Here is an 18835-nt window from a genome sequence, read left to right as displayed (position 1 = left end):
GACATAAAATACTGTTACGGTTAACTGCAGGGAAATTAATCGTTAAATGTAACTAACGTGTGACCTAATTTATAAGCCTGCCTCTTCGGACGGCTACATTGCCAGATGCATTGACAGCCTTTAATACTTGAACGATGCAGCGTTATGTAAAATGAAACGTGATAATAAATCATCGTACAAGATGGATTATTTTACTAATGCATGATATTGATCACCAACATCGCACCCATTGAATTCTGCAATTTACCTACTCAGTAGGATATTTTGCCTCTGAATTATTTATCATGGGGTGGGTGTGTGTGTGGCGGGGGATGGATTTTCAATGCCTGCTGAAGCTAGTTTTGCTACTGGAATGACTTATTAAATGTTAGACGCATATCTTGGGAATAATTTTGGGTAAAGCATAAATATATTTTAAACTTTTGAGATAATTAATCTTTTGGTAAAAGATAAATATATTAGGCCTGAACATGTTGGCCAAATATGTTCGTTAACTAAAAGCTATTTGCAAACCCCCTACAATGGTCCTAGTGTAATTGTTCTTTTTCATTCATGGGATGTGGGCGTCATTGGCTGGGCCAGAATTTATTGTGTATCCTTAATTGCCTTTGAGAAAGTGGTGGTGAGCTGTATTCTTGTAGGTACACCAGCAGTGCTGTGAGGGAGGGAATTCCCAGATTTTGGCCCACTGTATGATTCTGGTCCGGGTGAAACAGATTGCCCCAAAAGGGGGGTCGAGCTCATAAGTGATTTTCAAACAGTGTATTAACTAATTTATTAGGAACCAGCAAGTAAAATGTGATGCATAAGCTAAATAGACAGGAAAAACCAACAACAAATGATAGTTGAGATGGTCTAGCCGCCCCAGATAATGAACAGATGCGAAGTGAGTGTTGCACCCTGTGACTGGTGTTAGCAGCCTTCTGCTCTCTAGCTGAAGTGTTAGGGAGCTGGCCTCTCGTTCTCCTCTTCCTGATGAAGGATGAACACAGCTCTTCCGAGCACCTCTTCGTATAGCTTTCTTCTCCAGGCGGGTGGCTTGCCCATGCCAATCACTTGTTCGATCCCATTCATCCTATCGCCCAGGGCTAGATAACCAAGGTTAAACACTCCCCCTTTCCACCATTCTGTCTCGAGATCACCTTCCAGCTTATATCATGCTGAGTGTAATTTTTTAAAACTCCTACCAGGCACTTGTACCGGTAGGAGGGTGCATCTTATCAACACAGGGTTGTTGTACAGGGTGGAGCGTCAAGCGACCTCGTTATATTCCTGGGATATCATCTCTGTTTATCTCTGTCCCTGGCTGGTAAGAACCATTTTTCTGCAAGTAAGGAGGGAGAGTGGAGGAAGATAACACAACCTTCTGCTGGTGGATCACTATGGCTGTTGATTTTAGGATTCTTAGAGCTACGATTGCATAAGCAGGTTATCTTACAACAGGCAGTTGAATGTTGGATTAATTTTTGACAATGCTGAGAATGATTCACATGATTCTTCTAATTGTCAGTTTATTTATTGTCTAACTGGCTTATTCAGAGTTCTGATTTTTTTATGCTGCTATCCAACACTTTGGCTAATGCTAGAATAACACTGGGAGTGGATATCCCTTCCGGGCATTGTGTAGCAACATCCTAAACATGTGAGAAAATGTCCTTAAATTACACGTGCTATGGAATTTGTAGAAATTGATGGAAAATAAATACTGAATTCTTCCTCAGATGCTTCGAATGGTGTCCTCACACACAATCATTTCAAATGTCTACACGCATGATTGCCTTTTCACGTCATAACAAAAACACCAGAAAATGTGACAAGAATTCCTTCGATTTCTATGAGAACGTGGCATCCGAATGGAAATAAAGTTATTTTAGGAATAAATGACTGCTCGCGCGGGAACGGTGTGGTGGTAATGGGCCAGTAGTCTGGGGATTAATGCTATAAAGGCATGGGTTCAAATCTCACTACAGCATCTGCTGGGATTTTCATTTAATTATTTAATAATCAATAATGTAAAGCTAGTCTCAGTTTCATGGTCACTGTTACTATCCTTGATTGTCATCAAGCCTCATACGGTTCATTGATGCCCTTTAGGGAAGGAAATCTGCTGTCTGACCTAGATGTGACTATAGGCCCAGGGCAATATTTTTGGCTCTTAATTGACCTTTGAACTTGTTTGGCAAGCCTCTCAGTTCAAGAGCAATTAAGGCCTGCAACAAATGCTGGCCTTGCCAGAGAGACCTACATCCCAAATAAACAAAAATATAATGGGATAATTTGAGTCCCATGTTCCCATGATGTGCAATGACGTTTAATGTCGGAGGCTGGCAGGTTAAATGGCTTCAAGATCGCCTCATAATTCCACAAAACAGCACACAATCTCATCCTTCTCTACGAAAGGTGTTTTCACTGCTCTTCATTGATTTTCAGTGTACAATATTGTACATTGTCTACTTCATTTGTCTGTCTGAGGAGAAATAAAATATCAATACAATGCAGCACATATTATTTAGAATTAAATAATGTTGAGTTATTTTGTCTTTGTCTGGATGCATATTAACATGTTTTTATATATTAAAGGTGATATGGTGTTTAGCAGTAACTTCTTTTTGCTACAATTTTCCTGCAACTTTCCTGTCAGAATTTAGAATTAAAACTTTAAAATGGAAACCCGGTAAATAACCGGTTATCTCTAACAATGCAGTTGCCTATTCTGGCTAGTTAGTAAGTGAATTTGATCCCTATCTTGTAAATGAGAAATATATTCATCAACCAACGCTGGCTCCATCATGGGTAATTTAATAATTGGGGTTCAATGTTTTAGACTCATCCAAATATATAATGGGCAAAACTTATCAACATTTAATATAAATGATTCTGGATTAACAACGTGATCGCTGATGTCGTAATCATATCATGAAGAATAAATGGAGCGATAGCAGTACAAAAATGATGCATATTTTGAGTTTGGTGCCTCCGTGATGTGCAACAGGTTATGATGTTGGATGATAAAACACTAATTCATCTTTTAAAAAACCACACGCAACCTTGTCTTTATCTATGGAAGTTCGGAATGTTCTTTTCCCTTCATTGAAGTTCAGTGTGCAATACTGCACATTATCGACTTCGTTTGCCTGTTTGAAGAGAAACGAAATACCTTAATGAATACATAAAGCAGTCGAAAAAGAAGTGTAGTTGTTTTGTTTTAATCGAAAAACATGTAAACATTTATTTTTACAGTCGAGATACTTATTGTGTTTAAAAGATTAACCGCCCAGTTTCCTTTGCCATAATTCTCACAGGGGCTTTTCTGGCAACATTTAGCATTGAAAAATTAAAATAGCATCCCATAGTTAAGCAGTTGCCGGCCGACGTGATGGTCGCTTTGGCTATTAACTGAACTCGATTTCTATCTTGAATATAAGAAATGTATTCATTAACTGACTGAGGGGACCGCCATGGGCAATGTACTGGTTTGTGCCAGGCTTAGTGTCATTGAAATATGCAAAACCACAAAAATATGTTTCACGTTTCATATAAATAGCCCTGGATTGAGTTATTATCAGTATTATTGTTATTACTAATAATATTTTAAGTCTAAAATATTTTCAACTTTTACGCGAGCATTACTCGGCGCAGTCGCGAAGGACGGCAAATAAGAGGGCCCTCCGCTTGTTATTTATGCTGCTCTCTGATGGGACCTTTGCATTGGTGCAACAGGTAACTTAAGCACCCATTGGCTTGGGTGGTGAGAACAAGCTACAGTAGTTTTCAGCGCTGTGGTTGGGAAAAGCAACAAGAAATTGCTTCGCTTCATGTTTATTACATCAAAACCCCGCGACGCTTTCTCTGGAGGCTCCGAACTATTGATTTAACACTAGAGAACGCTGCAGGAGAACGGACAATTCGAGATCCAGAGCGCCACAGAAGATCAGAACTGAAGGGAAAATTCGATGATTCGGAATTTTGATTGAAACCTCATATAATCAAAATAAGCTGCAATGGTTAACATTGGGAAGAAATAACTGAAAATAAATGGTATTTGTGATATCTGTAGGAATGGTCCAAACAGGCTGGTTTAGATCTGCTCTAAAAATTGTAATTAGAAAAATGGATGCAAGGACAGCAGATAATCAGGAAAAGAAAACCTGAGTAAATATTAGATTTTTAATTCTGCTTTATGGAACATGAGAGGATTAGTTTCTCTTCATGTGTACAGATTAATTAATTCTTTCACTTGTTGAAATGATAGTTGTGTGTAACAAGAATTAACTAAATCTCCTTCTAAACCCACGACTACTACCATCTAGAAGGAAAATGACAACAGATAGATGGGAATACCACCGACCGGAGGTTCCCCTCCAAACCACTCACCATCCTTCACTATCGCTGGGTCAAAATCCTAGAACTCCCTCTCTAACAGCGCTGTGGGTGTACCTACAACACATGGACTTCAGCGGCTCAAGAAGGCAGCTCACCACCACCTTCTCGATAGCAATTATGGATGGGCAATGAGCGCTGGCCTCGCCAGCGATCCCTCGCACCCCATTAATGAATAAAAAAATGTAATCGTGCAATTGATTTACTTTATAGTGAAGCAACATTAAGCTTTAGCCTTGGATTGTTAAGCAGAGAAGTTAAAACGATAAAGTTGTGACCATTGAACGTTTTAATTGAAATGGCGGATTTTACTTTAAAGTAATCAACTTCACCTGATTAGGGGAGTGCTGCTGCACACTGGTTCGTGAGTTTCAAAAGGTGGAATTCGTAACATGGATGCAAGGACAGCAGATAATCATGAAAATAAAATCTGAGTAAATATTAGATCTTTAATTCGGGTTTCTGGGACATGAAGGAATTAGTTGCTCTTCATTTGCAAAGAATAATAATTTAAAAAGTTTAATCAGTTTAATTGATGAAATGACAGTTATTTGTAACAAGAGTGAAATTATTGATCAGATAATTAACTAGCGGAGTTACCTCAATGGAAAAATACCGTATTAGTAAGGAAATCAGTTTGTAACAACATAAGAAATAGGAGCAGGAGTAGGCCATGTGGCTCCTCAAGCCTGCCCCGCTATTCAATAAGATCATGGCTGATCTCCTCTCAATTCTTCTTTCGTGCCAGCTCCTCATAGACCTCAACTCTCTGATATTTTAAAAATCTATCCACTTCCTCTTTAAATACTTTCAGTGATCTAGCCTCCACAACCCTGTCGGGTAGAGAATTCCAGACATTCACTACCCTCTGAGAGAAGAAATTCCTTCACATCTCAGTTTTAAATAAGTGTCCCCTTATTCTGTAACTATGCCCCCTAGTTTGAGATTCCCCCACTAGTGGAAACATCATCTTAATGTCTACCGTTTCAAAGCCCCTCAGAAACTTATACGTTTCAAGAAGATCACTCCTCATTCTTCTAAACTCTAATGAATAAAGGCCTAACCTGTTTAGCCTTTCTTGATAAGTCAACCCTTTCAAACTAGTGAATCAGCCTAGTGAATCTCTTTTGAACTGCCTCCAATGCTAGTATATTATTTTTTAAAATATGGGGACAAAAACTGTACACAGTACTCCAGGTGCAGCCACACCAACACCCTGTACAGTTCTACCAAGACGTCCCTATTTTTAAATTCCAACCCCCTAGCAATACAGTCTAAAATTCTGTTTCCCTTCTTGATTACTTGCTGCATGTGCATGCTAACTTTTTGTGTTTCATGCACAAGAATACCCAGGTCCCTCTGTGCTGCACTTTTTTGGAGTGTCTCCCCATTTAAACAGTAGCCTGCCTTTTAATCCTCCCTACCAAAGTGCATTACCTCACAATTTCCTACATTAAACTCCATCTGCCAAGTTTTTTCCCACTCACTCAACCTATCTATATCCCCTTGCAGCTTCCTCATGTCCTCATCACAACATGTCCTCACACATATTTTTGTATCGTCAGCAACACCTTGCCCCCTCCTCCAAGTCATTAGTATAGGTAATAAATAGTTGAGGCCCCACGACTGATCTTTGTGGCACTCCACTAGTTACGTCTTGCCAACCTGAAAAAAACGTTAATCCTGACTCTGTTTTCTGTGTATTAACCAATCCTCAATCCATGCTAATACATAACCTGCAATACCGCGAGATCCTAAATTGTGCAATAACTTTTTATGTAGCACCTTATCAAATGCCTTCTGGAAATCCAAATGCACTACATCTACCGGTTCCCCTTTATCAACTCTGCTTGTTATATCTTCAAGGAACTGTAGCAAATTTGTCAAACATGATTTTCCTTTCATAAACCCATGTTGACTCTGTTTGATTGCGTTAAGCTTTTCTAAATGTCCTTCTATGTCTTCCTTAATAATGGACTCCAGCTTTTTCACAACAACGGATGTTAGGCTGACTGGCCTATAGCTTCCTGCTTTTTGTCTCCCTCCCTTCTTGAACAGGGGCATCACATTAGCAGTGTTACAATCTGCTGGGATCCTCCCGGAATCCAGTGAGTTCTGTAATATTTTGACCAATGCCTCCACTATATCTGCATCCAATTCCTTTAAAACCCTTGGATGCAGTCCATCAGGTCCTGGCGACTTGTCTGTCTTTAGTCCCATTAGTTTGTCAAATACTTTGTCCCTCGTGACATAGACTGTTACAAGATCTTTCCTCGCATCAGCTCCTTCGTTATCGGATATCTTTGGGATGTTTATCATGTCCTCCACCATGAAGGCCAATGCAAAATGTTGTCTTAAATTATATGCCATTTCCCTGTTCCCATTATCAATTCTCCAGTCGCATCCTTCAAGGGTTCCACACTCACTTTAGTCACTCTTTTTTTTATTTACCCATAGAAGCTGTTTCTGTTTGTTTTTATATTTCTTGCAAATTTACTTTCATAATCAATTGTTTCTCACTTTATTAGCTTTTTAGTCATCCGCTGCTGGTTCCTAAAAAAAATCCTAATCCTTTCGCCAACCAATAGTTTTTGTTGCTTTGTATGCCTTAGTTTTTGATTGGATGCTCTCCTTGACCACCTTTGTTAACCACGGGTGGCTCATTCTTCTTATTGAATCTTTCTCTTTAAGCGAGGTACATTTTTGCTCACTGTTATGAAATATATGGTTAAATGTCTGCCACTACTCATCCACTGACTTCCTCCTTTGTCTATTTTCCAAGCCCACTTTAGACAACATTTTCTTCATACCTCTGTAATTGCCCTTATCTAAGTTGAGGACACTGGTTTGAGGCCCCAGTTGCTCACCCTCAAACTGAATTTCAAATTCTACGACAGGTCTGACCCTCCCTCAAACCTCCCAATCCTGTTCTGCATTAGTCTAAACCCTCCTACTCTCAATAAGGACTGTGCTCAGTTTCTGTCTCTGGTGAAGACCATTTCCCTACATAATTGCCTACCCTTATTCCAGAAGGGCAGAGCTAACGTTTCGAGTCCGTATGACTCTTCTTCAGGGCTCTGAAGAAGTCATACGGACTCGAAGCAATCTCTGTTTCTCTCTCCACTGATGCTGTCAGACTTGCTGTGTTTTTCCAGCAGATTTTGTTTTTGTTTCAGATTTCCAGCATCCGCAGTATTTTGCCGTTATATTATATTGAAATTCTACCATGTTGTGATCGCTAGCTCCTAGAGGACCCTTAACTATGAAATCTCTTATTAACCCCACCTCATTATACATTATTAGATCTAAAATAGCCTGTTCCTGGGTAGGTTCTGCAAAGTTTATTAATCGAAGCTGATAATAAGGTCAATGAGACCCTTCAATAAAGTTGAACTTTTGGGAGAATCGTGCTGGTCAGCTTGAAGGAGTTATACAAAAGTGTTGATCTGTATTGACCAATGGGATTTGAAAGGATTTGAACAGCCTGAAGTCGGGAAGTCGGAACTGTCTAACGTTTTCATAACCAGATGTGGTTGTCATAATTAGTTTCCAAAGGTCAGTTTTCAGTGTATATTTTCGTGTTTTTGCATCTACTGCGTGCTTAATGCACCTAAGAAAGTTTCAATTGGACTTTTGAATAACCCGCTTGATTTTGAGGAAGATGTCAAAGGATCAGACCACCAATCCGAAGCACAGTGCTCATTTTGAGTTGCAATGTACCTGAATGTCAATTGTGCTCGATTGTCTTTCATCACGTTTCCCTGTATGATGCGTAGGGAGGAAAGGTAGAATATTAGAAATTTCAATAACCAGCAATCGTCACTCCGCACTCCCAAACCCTCCCCCGCACCGTCCACCAACCCCCGCTCGCCAGACCCACCACCCTTATGATTCGAGCTCATCTGGCCTCTTAGTTGCCAGCACACGTAACTGATGTATGGCAAGTAGTTAAAGCCAGTTTCTATTCTAAAATGGTGTTCATTATTGGAAATAGTTAAACCAAAGTTTGACAAAGGCATAGAAACAGAACATAAGAGTTTTTAAACAGAAAAATTGCACACGTAAGAATTTAATGTATGATGGATAAAATCCTATGCCCACCTTTATATTAAAAAAAATTGCCAACCTAAACCTAGAGGCTTGGAGTGATAACACCCTTTCAATGATGGCATAGAAACTCCTCACTTTTAGATCACCCAGTTCCTTAGCCATTGCAGGGTTTTTTTTTCAAAATCCTATGTTTGATTCATCCTTTCTAAGCCCACTACGTTTGAGCAATCTACTTGTTATTGACTAACCGTTCATTAGAATGACGGGGCAAAGATATAGATGCAACTTTGGTAGTTGCTATTAGGTAAGGTAATCGGCACTTCCTGCTGCTGTAGTGAAATTCCAAACATAGACAATTTTTAATTTTCATATGAATCTCCTTCAGAGCTAAAGAGAAGTAAAAATGCGATGTAATATTTTTAAAATCACAATTTTACTCCTCCTTAGATCTGAAGAAGAGTCATATGGACTCGAAACGTTAACTTTGTTTTTCTCTCCACAGATGCTGTCACACTTGCTGAGCTTTTACAGCATTTTCTGCTTTTGTTTCAGATTTCCAAAATCCGCAGTATTTTGCTTTTATATTTTCATCAACAGTAAATAACCATCAAACTCATAATGAAAAAGCGAAATTCATGGTTTTCTTTAATTACTGGCGTTGAACTTGAAATTGTGGCAATTACACTTTTTGTGCAAAGAGTGATAATTTATATCTTCATTGATTTCACTTCCTTATCTGAACAAATAGGGAAATCAGGACTATTAATCCTTGTCCACAATTCAAAATAAAAACCGTGCTACTGCAAGGAAAGCGATTTATTTAATTTCACACTTTGTGGTTGTTGAACTTGTACTTCGAAGGAGTAGGGCGTAACAAAAATAAAGTTAATGCATAGTTCGAGTGATTTCATGTAAACATGCTGTTGATGTGATTCGCACTGTGAAAAGATTGAGATTAAACATTGAAACATTATCCACCTTTAATTTTGATTCGGTAGAAAATGGCAGTGATTATCGCTGAGCACAAGGCCAGTCCAAACAGCGCGGCTGTCACAAGCAGGGCTGTCTGTGCATCCATGAAATTAGCTGGCCATTGCGTTTGATTCGACTTCCTCGCTGTTATAAGAAAACAAATGTCATTTATTTTTTCCTTCACCCCTCTCCCACTCTCCCACCATAACTAATTGGGTTATATCACCTTAACCCGGCAAGGATTAGATAGAAAACAAAAATTATCTGGGACGGGGGAAAATTTGAACCTAACTTATCTGTCTGGAAACTGATGACCTGGCGCAGCGCTTGTCTTACACCTCGCCCCATTTTAAGCCATTGATTTCATTGGAAAATAATATTGGAGAAGTGTAAGCCAACGTCCCCCACCCCACCCCCCACCCAACCCCGCCAAAACAACGGATTTTCTACCTGCAAGATAGTTAAATTAAACCCGGTATTCGCAAATTTCATTCTGCTCCAACAAATGGAGGTTTTTTTATTCTGTTATGGGATGTGGGTGCCGCTGACAGGTCCAGCATTTGTTGCCCATCCCTGCCCTTGAACTGAGGGGCTTGCTACACCATTTCAGAGGACCGTAGGAATCAACCACATTATTGTGGATCTAAAGTCACATGTAGATCAGACAAAGTAAGGATGGCAAATTTCCTTCCCTAAAGTGCATTACTGAAGCAGTTTGGTTTTTACGCCCATCCATGTTAGTTTCATGGTCACGGTTACTGAGACTAGCTTTCAATTCTAGAATTGTTACTTGAGTTTGAACTCCATCACCTGCCATGGAGGGATTCGAACCCGTATCCACAAAGCATTAGTCTGTACCTCTAAGTTACTACTCTAGTGACGTTAAAGAGCTTGCTTTAATATTCGTTTTAAGCCAATAATTTAACATGTTTTTAAATTTTTTGTATATATGTCAAATAGATCACGGTAAATCCAGCACTTATGCTCCCAGTAAATATACAGGGCGAGGTTAGACTCGTTCCCAATTTGTGGATATATTAAGAAAATGTAACCTAACTGGCTGGGCAGAAAGCAACAATATTATTCTCCATTCCCGCCTTTGACTTTAAAGAGTAAAATCGAGCCCTGCATCAGATGCTGTGAGTTTCTCAATGGGCAGTTTAGATTGAAATTGGCCCAAGATATTCTGTGTAGCGAAGGGAAAGTTTAAGGCAGACACCAGGAAGCATTTATTTATGCAGAGAAAATAGTTGGGTGGAATGGTACTCGAGGCTAGCATACTGGATCATACAACCAGACACTACTCCATGAAGTTAATAAGGTTGGCATTCTGAAAGAATAAATAAAATGAGCTCAAATCGATTCATTCTCTGAACTCAGGTTAGGCCTGGCAGCGAAATATCTTGTATTTCTATATGTATTTCTATATATTTTTTCTATATATTTCTATTTCCGTTATGCAAAGTTTCAGTTGCCACACCCACAGCATGGTACAGATGCTTGGCTGGCCTGGGGAATTCCGTCTGCCTGTGCAGATAGATTCAAGTATCCCATAATGCGATCGGGAGAGGAGCAAGGGAATGCATCCAGTTTCCTGATCAATGTTTATCCCTCAATTAAATTGCTACTAGAGTTTAGCTGCTAATCTAATGTTTTTGCTGTTTGAGTGAGTTGACTGCGCAAAAATATTGCTACGTTTGCTTACGTAACAATAGCGACGGCGCTTGGAAATTAATTGATTGATTCGGTTTGAAATATCCTAAAGTGAGTGAACTTCAGTTTCGACGGGCGAATAAAATGGGCGTTTTCAGATCAGCCGCCCGTCAAATGTCTCACCTCATTTACTGTCCCCAGTGACATTACTCCCACACCCGCCAACTGGCACCTTATCGAACATAAGAACATAAGAAATTACGCAGGAGTAGGCCATTCGGCCCCTCAAGCTTGCCCCGCCTTTCAATAAGATCTTGGCTGATCTGCTCCAGGCCTCAACTGCTCCTTCGTGCCAGCTTGTCATAGCCCTCAACTCCCCGATATTTCAAAAATCTGTCTACCTTCTCTTTAAATACTTTCAGTGATCTAGCCTCCACAACTCTCTGGGGTTGAGAATTCCAAACATTCACTACCCTCTGAGAGAAGAAATTCCTTCGCATCTCAGTTTTAAATGAGTGTCCTCTTATTCTGTACCTATGTCTCCTAGTTAGAGATCCCCCCAATAGTGGAAACATCTTCTCAACACCTACCCTGTCAAGCTCCCTCAGAATCTTGTACGTTTCAATAAGATCACCCCTCATTCTTCTAAACTGCTTAGTTGATCTTGATAAGTCAACGCCTTCATACTAGTGAATCAGCCTAGACAGCATCTTTTGAACTGCCTCCAATGCCAGTATATCCTTTCTTAAATTGGGGGACCAAAACTGTGCACAGTACTCCAGGTGTGGCCTCACCAACACCCTGTAAGTTTGTAGCAAGACTTTCCCATTTTTAAACTCCAACCCCCTAGCAATACAGTCCAAAATTCCATTTGGCTTCTTAATTACTTGCTGCACCTGCATGCTAACTTTTTGCGATTGATGCACAAGTACACCCAGATCCCTCTGTGCTGCACTTTTTTGGAGTCCCTCACCATTTGAATAGTAGACTGCCTTTTGATTCTTCCTATCAAAGTGTATGACATCACACTTTCCTACATTAAACTCCATCTGCCAAGTTTTTTCCCCCTCACTCAACCTATCTATATCCACTTGCAGATTCCTTATGTCCTCATCACAATATGCCTTCCCATTTATTTTTGTATCGTCAGCAAAATTGGATACATTATACCCTGCCCCCTCCTCCAAGTCATTAATATAGATAATAAACAATTCAGGCCCCATGACTGATCCTTGTGGTACACCACTAGCTACATCTTTCCAACCTGAAAAAGGCCCATTAATCCCAAATCTCTGTCTTCTGTGTGTTAATCAATCCTCAATCCATGCTAATACATAACCCCCAATACCATGAGACCCTATCTTGTGCAATAACCTTTTATGTGGCACCTTATCGAATGCCTACTGGGAATCCAAATACACTACATCTATCAGTTCTCCTTTATCAACTCTTCTTGTTATTTCCTCAAAGAACTCTAGCAAATTTGCCAAACACGATTTCCCTTTTACAAAACCATGTTGACTCTGTTTGATTCCGTTAAGCTTTTCTAAATGTCTTGCTATTTCTTCCTTAATAATAGGCTTCAGCATTTTCCCAACGACAGATGTTAGGCTGACTGGGCTATAGTTTCCTGTTTTTTGTCTCCCTCTCTTCCTGAACAGGGGCATCACATTAGCGGTTTTCCAATCTACTGGGACCCTCCAGGAATCCATTGAGTTCTGAAATATTTCGACCAATGCCCCCGCTTTATGTGCATCCACTTCTTTTAGGTGCAATTTATCATTTCCTTCCACCAACAAGCATTACTAATCCAACAAGGAAATATTAGATCATCCACTGCCAACTGAGACCGAATGAAAGCTGGGAGCTTCTGGGTGCCAGATTAATTCCTGGCATGAGAAAAGAGATTGAGTAAAAAGAAAATATATTATATAGAGTTTAGAAGAAATAGAGGCGATCGCGTTAAAATGCATACAGTTCTCAGCGGGTTTAATAGGATCGATTCTGAGAGGTCGATTGCCCCGGTTGAAGATTCTAGGAACAGGGATCATAGTCTCAGGATAAACCGGCGGCGGCTTCGGACTGAGATGAGGAAGAATTCCTTCATCCAGGAGGTTGAGCATGTTTGAAATTCTCTACCTCAGAGAAATTTGTGGATAATCCTTTGTTCAGTATATTCAAGAAGGACAATCGGTCGGCATCTGAATGCCAAGAGGCACGGAAATAGTGCGGAAAAGCTCATTTGATGTAACTGTTCAGCAATGATCTTAAATGCTGGAGCAGACTCGAGGGATCTTATGGCCTTCCCGTGCTCCTGTTTCTGATCTGATATCTGTGCTGTTCCAGTGGGCATAACTTCACAAATTGAACCATTAGAAAAACAAATGTTACCGCCAACAATGAATATATATTTTGCTTACATTTCTGCCCATAATCTTGAAGTATATGTTACTATTTTTGCTAATTCATTTCTAAAGATAACAGCAGGTATCATGTTTACCTGTCACAATAAGTGTTGTTCCTTGCCCATAATATTCGCCAGCTGTTATAAATTCCACTTTGCAATAATAGGTCGCCGCATCGCTCAACGTTACATTTGTTAATTGAATCGAAGCGCCTGCCTTTCCGTCCGATTGCTCCCTATTTGGTCCAATGACCCGGCCTCTATATTCTGTTGTACGGTTAGAAAGTTCAGTTCCATTTTTACTGCCCCTGTACCACTTGTGGACACTTACTCCGCTAATCCCTTCGTGCATGCAGTGCAGAACCGCCATCTCCCCCTCGGTTACCTTAATGAAAGCCGGGCTTTGGACAACTGTGACCATCTCAGTGCTCACTGCTGTAAAAGAGCAAACAATAACGTTTCACGCTGAAGCCAGAAACAAACGTTGCACTTAGACGTGTTTGAAATTCCGCTCCTAAAATTAAACATTGGAATGTCAAAGACGCGACGCTCATGCTTTAAATGCAGCACAGCTATCTTTCACCCATTTGATTCTATTTCCACCAAGAGATTATAAAGTTTGCTCTTATCTTTAGCTACCCTGAGGATAATTTTAACTTTTCACGACAGCCCAAAACAGGCGATATCAGATCTGCTGCCCGTTATAGAGCTCCCAGTATTTTCTTTTTCATTGAAATGAATGAAAGGATAATCGGGCGGTGTGTAGGAACGGGAGACCCCATCCGAAATCGCCCGTTTACCTCATTGCCAAAGGTTACAAATACCTTAAAATCTTCTCACAAGGTCCAGGCACAGTCAGCTTCAATGTTGTATTATTAATAGGCAGAGAGCAATCATGAGTGTTGATGTTTGCAATTTCCCTGAAAAATCGCATGACATAGTATTTAATCCAACACTTACAGTACCTAATTTAGTGGCGGGCATCAACTGGCGATGGTCGTCTATTGCTGCGACACACAATCACAACATCCATGTCCGCGAGTCTCAGTAATAGTGACCATGAAACTATCATCGATTGTCGAAAATCCCCATCTGCTTTAGGGAAGGGAATCTGCCCCCATTACCTGCTGTAGTCTCGCCTACACGTGACTCCAGAACCACGGTGATTTGGGTTGGACAACACAACACATCGCACACATCCCATGAAACAATAAATAAATTTGAAAAAAAAAGCCTTAACATCATTTGCTGAGATAGGTATCTTATCTAGGTTGTTGCCAGTGAAGGACAATCGGCCACGGAAGCCGTGTTGAAACCAGTATTCTGTCATTCCCGATTACTCCTACTTCGGTATGCGCTCGTGTGGTACTCTAGTGAAGGCCAGTCGAGCTGAGCTGTGAGCTCTTGTGCTCACAGGGAAGTAATGGACACTTGGGTAATACTGCCCCATCCACTCTCAATGACAGGAAAGAACATGAGTGACGAAGCAAAATTACACCGCTATAAATCACCAGGCGAATATATTTCATATTCATACCCTATGTCAATGCGGTAGCATGTAAAAGCATGATAAAGTTCTTGGCTGACCTAACGTTCCACCTTGTACCAACAAATAAATTAAGGAAAGTACTTACCAAAGCCCAGATTCAGAATGCAGAGCACAAGACTGAAAGCCATGCTTGTCGCCGTGTAAATGTCACGAAATTATTTGTAGATTATTCTCGAGACTGATGGGTGAGGATCACAATTTTAAAAAAAATATGTAGAACGATGAAACCCACAGGATGTGGCGCAATGGAAAATATCAGGCGAATTTTCAGCTCCCTCCCTCTCGCTGTGCTGGCAGTGTCAGTGTTTTCACTGGTTTGAGGTTTTCAGATTGCTATGCTGGCCAGCTTCTGAACTATAGGCTGAAAGAAACTCAGACAAGGACTCGCGCACCGTTATGGGCACCGGCGAAATTGCATGACTGCAGAGCTACGTGTGCTAGCAAATGCTTTATGTCAACAGCTCTACGAATCAACTACCTGCCAAAGAGTTTCCGGATTATGGGACTGGAAATAATTCTTTCAGCCGGAAAAATGCAATGAAATTGTGTCCATCAATATGTCCCATGGTAAGGAGAGCGTTTTAATGCTGGTAATCTGAAACAAGGAACAGAGAAATGCTGGAAATTTATTTGTGAGTAAATATCAGTTTCCATGTGTGTATTGCCGTGACGGGGAAGTTTGAACCGATGAGTGGCGTAAAATAGGCGAACACTAAGCTTGCTGCCCATAATACACAGCACCCAATTTTCCTTTTTGTTCAAATCACTGGAACGCAAAAGTTGGTTTCACACCCATTTTATACCACCTGCAACATTAAAATTAACACCAGAATTATTCTCTTGCCAATATATATGTGATACCAATCAACAGTATTGAAGGATTAAATGGTAGAACAGGCTCGAGGACCTACATGGCTTCCTCCTGCTCCTACGTCCCTCTGTAAGGGTCTTCCGGTTCGGCTTCGCGTTCGCCAATTCCCTGTTTGGAAGTGGATTCTCACAAAAATTGCTGCAGGTTTAAACTCAACCAGGGGCTCGGGGTTTCTGATGCCTAATAGTAATGTTACAGGTCTGGAAATCCAGAAGCCTAGGCTAATGCTCTGGGTACAGGAGCTTAAAATCCACCACGGAAGCTGTGGGATTTAAAGTGAATTAATTAATAAATATATAGTTGAAATATGATTCCCGTAATAGAAGCATAGAAACGAGGAGCAGGAGGAGACCATTCGGCTCTTCGAGCCTGCTCCGCCATTCATTATGATCATGGCTGATCATCCAACTCAATAGCCTGCTCCCGCTTTCTCCCCATACCCTTTGATCCCTTTTGCCCCAAGAGCTATATCTAATTGATTCTTGAAAGCATACAATGTTTTAGTCTCAACTACTTTCTGTGGTAACGAATTCCACAGGCTCACCACTCCATGGGTGAAAAATTTCTCCTAATCTCAGTCCTAAATGGTCTACCCCATATCCTCAGACTGTGAGCCCTGGTTCCAAACTCCCCCACCATCGGGAACAGCCTTCCTGCATCTACCCTGTCTAGCCCTGTTAGAATTTTATAGGTTTCTATGAGATCTCCCCTCATTCTTCTGAACTCCAGCGAATATAATCCTAAACGACTCAATCTCTCCTCATATGTCAGCCCCGCCATCCCAGGAATCAGTCGGGTAAACCCTCGCTGCACTCCCTCTATAGCAAATACATCCTTCCTCAGATAAGGAGACCAAAACTGTCCACAATATTCCAGGTGTGGTCTCACCAAGGCCATGTATAATTGCAACAAGACATCTTTGCTCCTGTACTCGAATCCTCTCCCTATGAAGGCCAGCAAACCATTTGCCTCCTTTACCGCCTACTGTACCTGCATGCTTACCTTCAGCAACTGGTGTACGAGGACGCCCAGGTCTCGTTGTACATTCCCCTCTCTCAATTTATAGCCATTCAGATAATAATCTGCCTTCCTGTTTTTGCTACCAAAATGTATAACCTCATATTTATTCATAATATACTGCATCTACCATGCATTTGCTCACTCGCTCAGCTTGGTGACCATGAAACCATCGAGCTGTCATAAAAGCTTTTTGGCTCATGGAAGTCCTTTCGGCAAGGAAATCTGACCTAAATGTAATCCAGATCCACAGCTATGTGAGTCCTAAAGGAAAGAACTGTCAGAATAGGGGTACAGCAGATGGTGACAGAACCATGAAGAGGAGAAAAAATACTTGTACCCCACCCCCATCGCCAATCTACAAGTCGCTGACTCATCTGCACATAACTCTATTGGTAGCAGTAACCACCGCAAGGAGTCCCATCTTAACACGAAGGAAACAGTCCACCCTGTAGTGTGGCATTATGACTTTGCTAACTGGGTATCTTCAGAACAACATAAACCTGGGCATCTATGAAGTGCTCTAGAGCAGCAGCAGAATTTATATTCAAGTACAACCTGTAACCTCATGGCATGACAAATCTCTTACTCGACAATGATAATCAAGGCATAGGGTCAGCTGTGGTTCAATGAAAAGTGAAGGAGAGCATGCAAGGAGCAGCACCAGACATACCTAAAAAATTAATTGGCGAAGCGGTAACAAAGGACTGAATGCGTGGTAAACAGCCAGAGCCACATGCAATAGACAGAACCAAGCGATCCCACAACCAACGGATCAGATCAAGGTTCCACAGTCCTGCCAGTCCAGAAGTCAATGGTGGTGAACAACTAAATAACTGGCCAGAGTAGCCCCACCATCAATGACGGGGGAGGCCAGAATATCAGTACAAAAAACAAGACTGAAGCATTTGCACCCAGTTTCAGCCAGAAGTGCTGAGCGGATGATCCACCTTGCCTCCACCTTCACAGATTCCAACCTTCAGCCAATTTTCACTCCACGTGTTATCAAGAATCAGCTGAAGGCATTTAATATTGCAAAGCCTACAGACCGGATAACCTCCTATGAGAAGGACTGAAGGCTTGTGCTCCAAAACTAGCAGCGACGTTAGCCAAGCTGTTCTAGTACAGTTATAGAACTGTTATCTATGTAGTAATGTGGATAATTGTCCAGGTAACCCCTGTACACAAAAGCAGAGCAAACCCAATGCAGGAAATTAATGACCCATCAGTCACTCTCGGTCATCTACCAAGTGATGGAAGGTGCCACCAATACTGGAACTTACTCAGCGCTAACCTTCCGACCGATGCTCAGTTTGGGTTCCTCCAGCGCCACTTGGCTCCTGGCCTCATTACAGCCTTGGTCCAGACATGAACAAAAGAGCTGAACTTAAGGGATGAGGTGATAGCAACATCAAGGCAGCATTTGACCAAGTGTGGCATCAAGGAGCAATAACAAAAGCTGAAGTCATTGGGATCAGGGGAAACCCACTCCACTGCTTGGAGTCATAACTAGCACAAAGGAAGATGGTTCTGGTTCCTGGAGGCCAACCATCTTCACCTTAGAACATTATTGCAAGTGCTTCTCAGTTGTCCTAGGCCAAAAATCTTCAGGTAATTCATCAATGATCTTCCCTCCAACTCAAGCTCAGAATGGGAATGTTTACCGATGATTTCAGAGTGTTTTGTGCGATTTCAGGCACCTCAGATACTGAACCAGTCCTTGTCCATGTGCATTAACACCTGGACAACATTCAGGCTCGGTCTGATACGTTGCAGCTAACAATTGTGTCACACAAGTGCCAGGCAATTCCATCCCCTAAAAGATAGAATTTAACTATCTCCTGGGCATTCGCATAAGCAGGAGCCTTGGCATTCGATGGAAGTACCATCGCTGAATTTCTCCACCATCAATATTCTGGGGGTTAACATTTACCAGAAA

The 18835-nt window shown here is 41.1% G+C and overlaps 1 protein-coding gene across 4 annotated transcripts; it reads right to left on the bottom strand.

The window, feature by feature from the left end:
• Positions 1–2295: 2295 nt before the first annotated feature.
• On the bottom strand, positions 2296–15310 carry LOC121291633 (signal-regulatory protein beta-1-like). Of its 4 annotated transcripts, none has more exons than XM_041213090.1 (6): positions 15094–15310; positions 13556–13894; positions 9409–9546; positions 8101–8141; positions 3048–3134; positions 2296–2467 (listed from the first exon to the last, which is right to left on the bottom strand). In XM_041213090.1, exons 1-6 carry the CDS (start codon positions 15134–15136, stop codon positions 2456–2458), a joined length of 660 nt encoding a protein of 219 aa, XP_041069024.1. In that variant the 5' UTR covers positions 15137–15310; the 3' UTR covers positions 2296–2455. The 4 variants fall into 4 exon arrangements, with proteins under 4 accessions (XP_041069024.1, XP_041069021.1, XP_041069025.1 ...); XM_041213087.1 differs by having other exon boundaries at positions 2296–2463; XM_041213091.1 differs by lacking the exon at positions 9409–9546 and having other exon boundaries at positions 2296–2463.
• Between the last annotated feature and the right edge of the window lie 3525 nt (positions 15311–18835).

The sequence above is a fragment of the Carcharodon carcharias genome, chromosome 19 (assembly GCF_017639515.1).
Source record: "Carcharodon carcharias isolate sCarCar2 chromosome 19, sCarCar2.pri, whole genome shotgun sequence".
Classification (NCBI taxonomy): Eukaryota; Metazoa; Chordata; class Chondrichthyes; order Lamniformes; family Lamnidae; genus Carcharodon; species Carcharodon carcharias.
The sequence above is the reverse complement of the archived record's forward strand: the minus strand, read 5'-3'. Positions and strand labels throughout refer to the sequence as shown.

Excerpts from the sequence above, each read along its gene's own strand:
- LOC121291633 (XM_041213087.1), bottom strand. The coding sequence starts at position 15,136 with ATGGCTTTCAGTCTTGTGCTCTGCATTCTGAATCTGGGCTTTG. Across the intron at positions 8,142-9,408 it reads CTACCGAATCAAAATTAAAG|GGAAACGTGATGAAAGACAA; the intron begins GTGGATAATGTT and ends CGCATCATACAG. Across the intron at positions 3,135-8,100 it reads CGAGCACAATTGACATTCAG|GCAAACGAAGTCGATAATGT; the intron begins GTACATTGCAAC and ends CTCTTCAAACAG.